The sequence below is a fragment of the Nilaparvata lugens genome, chromosome 14, assembly GCF_014356525.2.
Source record: "Nilaparvata lugens isolate BPH chromosome 14, ASM1435652v1, whole genome shotgun sequence".
In the NCBI taxonomy this organism is placed as follows: Eukaryota; Metazoa; Arthropoda; class Insecta; order Hemiptera; family Delphacidae; genus Nilaparvata; species Nilaparvata lugens.
The window spans coordinates 9,893,746-9,904,763 of record NC_052517.1 but is presented as its reverse complement, the minus strand read 5'-3'; the positions used below and the strand labels follow the sequence as shown (position 1 = coordinate 9,904,763).

General features: G+C 35.1%; 1 protein-coding gene across 1 annotated transcript in view; it reads left to right on the top strand.

The window, feature by feature from the left end:
• Positions 1-11,018, top strand: part of LOC111046354 — a 120,501-nt gene that overhangs the window by 92,734 nt on the left and 16,749 nt on the right. Inside the window, exons 18-19 of the mRNA XM_039440729.1 lie at positions 3,227-3,383; positions 10,626-10,797. Coding sequence (XP_039296663.1) covers positions 3,227-3,383; positions 10,626-10,797 — 329 coding nt within the window. The remainder of the gene's footprint in view (positions 1-3,226; positions 3,384-10,625; positions 10,798-11,018) is intronic.

The window sequence follows — 11,018 nt, the reverse complement described above, 5'->3', positions numbered from 1 at the left end:
AAACAAAATCAATATAATTATCAAGTGACCTGGCTTGCTCAGCCAAAACAAAAGTGAGAAAGAAAGAATAATTATATTTGTCATGATTGGTAGGTCTTGGAAATCCATTGACTATTCGCAATTTGTGTTGGCAGAATTCTCACAGAGCGAACTAATGATCACATATGGTCATTGGATAGTGTGAGGCTTCTGGCATTGAGAGATCTAAAATTGGCGAAGCATCAAATCCAAGGTGTTCATTACTCAGGAGATATCCATCAGCAAGATTTCCATACAATGATATTGGACTCTGGATCAAGTCGCATGTTTCAATTGGGACGATTTTATGATAAAGTTCTGAATACAAAAGATCTCCATCGAGAGGAACCATTGAAGTAAGTTGATCATCTATTCTAAAAACTCTTCCATCAAAACCTTTACGGGTTTCTTTCCAAATCCTTCGACTCTTCTATCAATCACTCATTCCAAAAAATCTTCAACTTGTAACATTATTTGTTGTTTAATATGCTACTAAGACCCACATAACCTCTTCATTGAGGTGGGGCCTAAGGATGTAAGTAATTAAAATACAAAACTCCTTCTTGACTCCTTGAAAATACAAAACAATGCACCCAGCAGGCAGACACTTGTAGACAGACAAAGGAAAAATTCAAACATTGGCAGATGTTAGCAGATGTTAGGTGACAGACCGACGTCTATGTGCATTGCAACACCGAACACTTAGGACCCATGTTTTGAAGTCTGGTAACGTTGCAGAGGTAGAAAGGATAGCAATATCGGCTTTGTTGAATGATAGAAAAGGATAGTGACACGTATGTTGAACAAAGACTGTCATTGTAACCTGGCTTGTTACTCACTAACAAGTTGCCAGTCAATAGATTGCTAGTCCAGTCACTATATACATTGGTGCATGCAATAAATTTATATTGTAGTTCTGATTTTCTAAAATATTATTTGATTACATAAGAGAAGTCCAGAACCAATTTCTTCATGCAAAATTCCATTGTGCTAGATACAGAGTGGCCCAAAAACCATGTATTTTCGGCCCATTTTCCAGTTTTCAGCTATTTCTGCCAAATCTTGTAATCGGACAGAAAAATTTGCTCTCTCTCTTTATTTAGATTATAAAATCTTGAAAGAAATAAGAACATTTGAAACTCTCTATCTCCAATGAGTACAGAGTTATGATTTTTCAAAAATGAGTGAAATTTGAAGAAAGAAATCAAATTTGATGAATTTTAGTTTTTGATCAAAAATATCTCACGATTGTTACCATTTGGATGTATAACTCAGAATTCCTTAGGGCGTATTTTTGTGCTCTACAATCTGAGATCAGGTAGAGCGCTCTATCTCATATATATTTCCAGGTGAACCTGACAACAATGCTCCTTGTATTGTGAAAAACACCTAATTTTCAGCATCAACCATCATCACCAACTACATTGTCCTCACATTGATATTTCGTACAATGATATAAGTTAATGACATTATGTTCTATGAAAATCACCCGTTAGATGCACTTCAGTTCAGTATTTCCTAGTGGAGAGGCCCGCTAAAGGACACCTCAAGGATCAAAATTTCTAACACTTATAACTTTTGACACAAAGCTCGGATCCCATCGTACTACACTTAATTCTCCTGGGCTTGTCGAGGCGGTCCAAAATCATGCATCATTTGCAAAATCAAATTCGGCCGAAAAATGGAAAATTTATTGTTGAGTGTACTTGAGCCCATATTCAAATACACGAAAAATGGCCAATTTCTATATTCAAAGCTGCATGTGTTGTGAAAATGATACTTCTGATAAAATTACCAAATCTGGAGAAGATGTGGAAATTGTCCCCCTCTACCCACTCCAATAAATAATTCTTCCAATTACAATACAATTAGAAAGTTACAGAAGATTTTTGAAATGGCAATTTCAGTTTTTACATTTTTTCGTGATTTTACTGTTGATCAAGAGTTTCTAAAACGATTCTGATGCATCACAGAGACTCAGGACTGATTCCAAATTGTAGATAAATTCATCGTCTACGAGCTCAGTTGCCTAAAATCCATTTTTGATCACTTTTCCCTATCATAGAACTACCAAAACCGTTAATATGAGAAAAATATCTACAATTTCCAGATTTTCTTCAACAATCAAATCTCACTTAACGAACATATTTAACTATGAATCGTTCACAGCATACGGAAGATGAATTTCTATTGTACATTCCAAGATAAAATAATGATTTTTATAATAAGGGGTTACCGAGATACATATAGCTCTGAATAACTTATGGAAATTGACCATTTTTCGTGTATTGGAGTTGGAGTATTGGTGTATGGGCTTAAGTACACTCAACAATAAATTTCCCATTTTTTGGCCGAATTTGACTTATGATGCTTGATTTTGGACCACTTTGACGTGCCTAGAAGAATTGTGTGTAGTACGATGAAATCTGAGCTTTGGGTCAAGAGTTATAAGTGTTAGAAATTTTGATCCTTGAGGTACATATCCTTAAGAGCGCCTCTCCACTGGGAAATACTGAAATGAAGTGCATCTAATGGGTGATTTTCATAGAAAATAATGTCACTTATATCATTGTACGAAATATCAATGTGGTGAATACAATGTAGTTGGTGATGATAGTTGAAACTGAAAATTAGGTAATTTTCACAATACAAGGAGCATTGTTATCAGGTGTACCTGAAAATCTATATGAGATAGAGCGCTCTACCTGATCTCAAATTGTAGAGAACAAAAATACGCCCAGAGGGATTTTGAGTTATACATCCAAATGGTAACAATCGGAAAAAATGGTTGATCAAAAACTAAAATTCATCAAAATTGATTTTTTTCTTCAAATTTAACTCATTTTTGAAAAATCATAACTCAGTACTCATTGGAGATGGAGAGTTCTGAATAATCTCATTCTATTCAGACTTTCATAATCTGGAAAAAGGCAGGTGCGAATATTTCTGTCCGATTACGAGATTTGGCAGAAATAGCTGAAAACTGGAAAATGAGCCAAAAAACGAGGTTTTTGGGCCATTCTGTATCTAGCACAAGGAAATTTTGCATGAATTAATTGGCTCTGGACTTCTCATTTGTACCCAAATGAAATATTGGAAAATCAGAGCTTCAATATAAATTGCAAGCACACTCCCTTTTTTTATGTCCATATTGACTGGAGTATGCAGCTTTTATATTTCAATAGACTCAATGCTTATCTCATTGCAGGTGTATTCGATTCACATGGGGCTCAGCGTTTACTCCAAAGTACACTCCCAGGGTGGCAGAGTATGTTGGCAGGCATTTGTACACTATGGACAAGCAGACATTTGATGAGAACTTTCAAGTTATCGATGTGGCAGTTTGGCTATGCACCAACAAATTTGTAAGTTCAAGTTGCAACATATTTTAATACACAGATGAGTGTCCCAAAAAAATGTATACACTCTTTGTCAGTGGACAGGTAGATCTCAAATGAAATGAACCATTTCCAAACACTGTTCACCAAAATATTCTTGATAATAAACCACTTAAACAATTCAGAATCACAATTACAATAAGGCAAAACTCACCCTGAAGCATTCTCGACACAACCAGAAAGCAGAATAGCCCACATCCTACAGTACAGAACTAAAGTGTGAGATAAATTACTTTTAACATGAAGAGGAGAAACCCATTTCTCCCTCCACAGTTTGTAGCATAGACACAGACGGACATGGATGCACCGTGTCATTTTGCTTCATGTTCTTGTGATGGAAACATCTCTGTAACATACACAAACCAATATACCTGCTGACCAGTTCTACTTGGAACATTGCCAGCAATAGATGGAGGGGAGTGTTGCCGCGTCGCGTTACAAAGCTCTCTCACTCAGACACAAAAGAAGGAGAATGCAGCTAGGTAGTGGCAGCGATTAGTGGAGGATAGAGCATCGGACCTCTCCGTCTTCGAGAAAGAGCTTTGTTAAAAGTAATTTATCTCGCATTTAGATTACTAGAACAGCTTCTCCTCCCAAAAAAGCGGCAAATCCTTTTTTGAGGTTATGTATGTACAATCCAATACATTTTTCCATAACAATTTCATCTATTATTCATTCAAAGTAATTAAAAGATTTGTTTTATCATAAAGTATAATTTTTGTTTGTTTTCCTTTAAAAAATAAATTCTTTATTTGTTTTATTCGAAGTTTTATCAATATTGATATTTTTTTGGTAGTTTATTTATTGGAGCTTTTCAGTTTATCTTTTGATAGTTTGACACCTTGTGAGACCGGACTCCCGGTGGAGTCCTTGTGACACCGTATTGACGGTGGTCATGTGTTACCTGATTCAGATACAAAATTCCAAGAGAAAAAGAATGGTGAAAACCGCATATCGATATCTCAAACCGTTTCAAAGATATTAAGATTATCAAACAATACTATTCAGAGCAGAAGAGAGAGAAAAGAGTCTGAGAACGGCCTAATATCTTATACACAAAGATAATTTGACAGTGGGTGTGATTGAGGATCTTACATTTCTGCTCTTAGTACTTTTTCTCTCTTTTCTGCTTTGAATAGTATTGATAAATAATGTGAATATCTTTAAAAGGGCTTGAGGTATTGATATGTGGCTCTCACCAATCTTTTCTCTTGAAATTCCATAATTATCGAAATTGCATCTCATAACCGGCTTTCTATTTGAAAGAATGAAGTTGCATTCAATATGGCGGATCAGATGTTTAATGTCATAGTGGAGTAGTATTTTTAAATTGAGTAGGATCCTCTATCACACTCACCGTCAAATTACCTTTGTGTTTGAGATATTGAGCCATTCTTGGACTTTTCACCCACTCACTCTGTTCAAATACTAACTAATAATGATTAGCACAAGCCTGGAGCTCATGTGGGCATCACCCTTAGCAAAAATTGGTTTGACTTTATATTTATAGGAATTTAATTTTGATGATTCCTATGTTGGAATTGATTAAATGGAACTAAATGGAGGATGAACTAATTTCAATGTTTGAATGACAAAATTGAACTTTCAATAAAATAATATGAAAATGAAACTGTCACAAGTGATAAACAAACTATGCTAGTTGAAAACATCACAGGTGGCAATCAGATGATTCACCGCATATTCTGTTTCAAAATAATCAAAATTGAGGCTCACTTAGATTTCTCTTTGCTGGTCAACCAAGTTTTTGAAGACTTCAGCCAGTCTTTACCTATAAAAGTTTACCTATGATTAAACATATTTCAAACAATATCTTTTGACTGGAAAATTGAAATACACACATGTTGCAAACACCACGGTCTCACTCTCTATTATTTTATAAAATATATATATTGCTAAAATGAGAGGACTACAGCGATAGTTTTTCTAAATTGGAATAAGATAATGAAGCTGTTGATATAAATAGATGAATCAATTGCTTGCTGAAAAAGTCTAAATGAAGCCTGCTGCTCCATCAAACAACTGAATAAATTCTAATAGAGAGCAACTGAATGATATCTACTAGGCTACTTCAATTCAAAACTATCCAAAATTACACAAAGTATAATATGAAGATATCTTATAATAATGCTCACTATTTCATTAGAATTTATGTAGCCTTTAGTCATCTTATCTATCTATCCACAGTCATATTATATCACTATTCAGTTTGTTATGGCCACCGAGGTGGGCGCAGTAACAAATTACTTAGTAGCTTCTACTGGTGGAGCCAGGTTGGACTGAGTGAACACAAATTGAAACGAATACACTTTTATTAATATAATCGGAGGACCAGACCAACAATAAGTTGATCAAATGGATTACTCAATCGAATAAATCAAGTTCAATACAGCAAAGTGGTGTAAAACAAAAGTCTTTCATACAAAGGCGGGAATCTCACTACACGAGGCGGAAGCACAACTTGCTCAGTTCTATACTGTCTTTATGAATTATACTCAACAATAATAAGTCTCAGATCGATATTGAAGCGGTATCACAGTAATAAAACACTTGGAGCGGATTAATCATGTAGAGAATCGACATGAATGTAACTTGGAGCGGGAAAACGACACCATACATAGCAGGAAGCGGGATCAACTTTCACAGTGTACTGAGTGAACGATGAGTCGAGAACGACTCCTACAAAGAACGGTTTCTCGGTGAACTATAGTTCAAATAGCTCTGTAGGAACTAGAGGCAGCACTCGTAGTGGTTAGTACTCTCGCGGAGCGTGAATCTGTACGCACCTGTTTACCAAATTTGAACATTACTGTCTATTACTTCTTTTTAAAACCGAGAAATTCAATTCAATTCGTTTATTTCCACTTGGCATACAATACATGTACATATTTATATTTGAAATTCAACAAAATAAGAATCACATTTCTACAAAAACAGTACAAAGAACAAATTGATTGAGTGGAATTCCCCCAGTAAGACTATGCGTCTGAGATTGGGGGACAGTTCCTGCAAGCAGTATTATTCAGTAGTTATATGGTATTATAGGCTATATGTTATATTCCATGCATACATGCAGGATTCACTCTTGCAAGACTTACAAACTCATTATGAAACTGCTTGCCAATTCAATAAGGAACATTTCCAAGTCAGTTGAATTTGGAAGTTTATTTTAGAATTATAGTTTATTTTTTTAATTTTATGTTTGCAGTTATAGAAGTGAAAACTTCAACAAACTTTCCTTCTAATAATCGAATTCATAGAAATTCGACTGAGTCATTGTCAATATTGTAGAACCGTTCCATAATTGAATAAAAACACAAATATGTTGTCAAATTCTACACTGTTTGAATTCATAGAATGTGCACAACAGCATCTGTGATTGTAGTACTTCCCCGCCCGCTACAAGCTGGTTCCAATGTTCAATAGGGTATTAGCTGTCGAGGAGACTAGCTGTCGGGGAGACTAGTTGTCGGATACGATCACGACAACCAGACCGCTCATAGGCCTATCCAGCAGGGGATTTACTGTCGGGGAGACTAGTTGTCGTGAGCGTGTGAGGAGACTAGTTGTCGCCGACAACTAGTCTCCTTCGTTCTAGTAGGGGATGTACTGTCGGGGAGACTAGTTGACGGCAATGGTATATTTTGCCAGGGGATTTACTGACGCCTGTGATCAAAATAGCGAGGAGACTAGTTGTCGGGGAGACAGGTTGACGGCGACCCGGTTACTTACCGCAACTGGTTGGCGGTAACACAGTTCATTATAATTAGATAAGTGTAGATAAGTTGATGGTCGCTTCAATTACTTAGGCTAGATAAAAAGTTATGTTACAAATTTGAATTTATATGTAACAGAATAACCCTGGAATATGTCTGCCTAGAATAATAATCGTCTCATTTTCAGCAGTGATAAATTTAAGAGGCTTTTCTTATTATTATTATTATTGAGTTATGCCATGAATAATATGGTATTCAGTGTTGTCATGAGGTTATGTTATGTGTGGCCTATAGCACGGAAGAAGCATAAGTGTAAGCATAAGTGTTTCTTTCATCTGTGCCTATAGCCTTTGGAAAAGATTATCATTCAAATATATAAGTATTTAGACATATAATAAATTCATTCTTCCATTACACGGTACATCAATAAAAACAAAATCACTTGGCTTACCTATATCACTGGATCAAACACAAAAATTACAAACAACCCACTCATTCCAAAAACCGTTAAACCATTGCAAATTGCAACAACCCCCACCACGTCGTCCTACTATTGATAAACCCAGAATGTTGATATAATATTATCAATACATTGATTAATATTGGTTATTGATAATTATATATATTCTCAAACATCTTTTACATCTTTGTTCAAAAATATGTTGAATGAACACTTTTGAATAAGTGAAAGTGGAATACAATCCTGATTTCTACATTTTTCAATGCAATAAAATTAGCTCACCCCGGAAAAATAGTTAGAATTAGTTTGATATATTGATTGTTAAAACTTTGATATTTCCATTCCATAGTATCAATATTGATGAAATATTGATATTCTCTTTTGATACCATAGTAATGGTGGCAATTCCAAAATAATTATTGATACAGTATTTTAATTAAAACATTTCATATTTCAGGTAGGGATTGATGATTTTTTTCATGGGGGGGCATATTTGTGCTTGACACTGAAATAATGTTGCAATCAATAAAAAAGTGGGTTGTTATTATTTGAATTGAGAACTCAAAAATTATTTCAAAGTCTCTGTGAGTAATTCGGATACTGCATAATTTTCCTCATGAATTGTGATCTGATTTGGAAAAAAGATATAAATTTTCTAATTTTGGATGGAATCATTTGAAATTCTAGGACAACGTTGATAATATGAACAGGAACGTTCATGATTTTTTCAAATTTTTTATAATCAAATACTATTTTCTTAAAATTTTAAACGTCAGTAGCACATTACAGTAACGGCTCATCTGACAGGATTTTCACATTGGACAAAAAGTGCTGGAAATTCACTCCTACACCCGAATCAGTCATCAAAAATACATTGTTCCGGGAAAATTAAAAATCTGCCAAAATTTAACTGCATTTCAAATTACCATAAAAGGTCTATATATCATCAACGGTGCATTGTAGACGATTCATGCAGGAGACTAAAATTGTTAATCAACAGGAAGCAAAAAGTGAGCCTTTTTTGGAAAACTCCAAAGATTTTCCATCAAATTTAATTTAATTTACTTGAAACATTTTCATCTCGATAATGGTGTGATTGTAAACTGACAATCTCTGGATATGAGCGCTGCTATCCAGAGATTGTCAGTTTGGTGTAAGGGTGAGCATTCCTGACCGGCAATTGGAAGTTACTGGGTTCGAGTCCTGAGCTGAAAAATAATTTTTGAATAGTAGCGCTCATCAAATCTCCATCTAGCTGTTTACCCTGTTGCCATATTCGCAGAAGCAGAAGTCTTTGGGGTGAATTACAGCATTTAATTCGAATTTTCGTTTGATAATAATAAGATGATCGTTTTCTTGGAAAAAACATCTCCGATTGTTTTTCCTGATATTTCATCTGTGATTGAGTACATAAAGGCTACCGGTTGCAAAGAGGCCTCTCAAATTTCAATCATGATCAAATGCAATCTCAACCAATGAGAGAAGCCTTTTTTTGGAAAAGCTCATGACATTCAATTACGATTTGAATTTGAGAGGCATTTGTGCAACTGGGTCAAAGCATATAAAGAAATATATTGAGGCGTGAACTGTTTTCTCATTAATATGGTGGTACATTGCCCAATTCAAGCTAAGCTACAGCAGTCGGAAACGGCCCAAGTTTAATGTAATGATGTAGATAATTCAATGTTTCAAATGAGCAAAGTCATTCCATGCCCAAGACTTCTCACATTTAGTTTTATTTCCATTTTTATGATGGATCACTCCAAATTCAGGTAGCTGGAATGTAATCTCAATGAGGGAAATACCCAATTAAAATATTTCTGCAAGAGGGGTTTGAATTTTATAAAGAAAAAACAACTCTTTTGTTTCAAGAATTATCAAGAAATTTCATTGGTTCTTTTTTTGTTTATCTGGCTTAGATACTATAATCCCATACAGTGGTGCATTTCTGGAATTTTTGAGGAAAGGGTTGAGGGTCTCGGTGGGTGGGGTCGGTAAAGGGCTGGGTCAGGGTAGGTTGGGTTAGATTGTGTTCTGTTAGGTTGGGTTGTTTACCATTTCTTACACTATCATGTCAGGAATGGTTCTTTACTGGAGCAAATGTGAGAGGAACGGTAGTTACCGAGATTCCTGCAGGACTCAATATAGCATTCCAAACCAAGAACAAAATCAAAAACTCAGGTAGGCTACTGATCATAAGAGAACAGGAACAAAACTGATATTAAATCCCAGTGGTATAAAACCTCAACTGTTTAATTTGTCAAAAAAACTACCTAACTGAGACAGAGTGGTCGTTCATTTGAAAATATATTCAATGAACACATCAACAAACCCAAATCAACATTTGCCACCACATAATAGAAAACAATCAGACCTACACAGCCACGAATTAAAAATTTTTATGCATCAAAAACAAAGGATCTGAACTGAACACCCTTTGAAATATTTATTTCTTCATTTATTTATCACATTGTGTGCAACTCTCTTAGTATGAGGAAAAGCACAACAGGCTCATGACCAAATCTGTCCCATTTCGAATTTATACTATAATACTGTCCAAATCAAAATGTTGGTTATGTCACTTTCACTTTTCAAATATATAAACATATCAAAAGAGACACTTAAAGTAACCTCAATGAACAGACAATTAATTTCAATTATCACAGCCTCTTCAACCACCTACTCTAATGACCTACAAATTTAAACATTCCTGCCACCTCTGTCACCAACCATTCAATAATCCCACCACTCCTTCAGCCCACCCTACTCACTAACTTCGAATTCCACAACGAAAGTGTTAACTAGTGTTGAGGAAAGGCCTAGTGTCTGAAAACGCTCCATAAATGTGAGTAGAAGCTATAATAGCTTTTAGACATGAAAATCAGACTGCTATGTTGTAATTTGAATGTTGGAAATTGAATATTAACAAGCAGTTCGTAATGTAAAGGGACATTGAAGAATATATTTGGTGTTCTGTCTCCCACAATTGATGGAAAAACATAAACTAATTTCCAGGATGAACTGTTACGAGTGAAAACGGTTTATAAACCAATACAAGAAGTACCAATTTTTGCTGTAAGATATGCAGATGGCATCGAGGTTGAAGTTTCCAGAGATGGAAAACACCTTATCAAAGTGAATGAAATTCTGTACATGGATGTATTGGCTTTGAACGTTTACAGATATGGTAAGTATGTTCGAAATAGTAACTACAGTGGAGAGTGGAGTTAGCTTATCTAATCATGTTCCAGTGCACTCATTGGGTTCATTCTGGGTGAATTAGAAACGGTAAATTGCTCTAGTTGCAGAAGTAAATTTTTCCATGTCACGTGACTACCTGTCATTTGTGACTAGTACAAAATGACTACTTGTTTCCATGGAACGACATTTAAAAATTTTTGGTTCAAG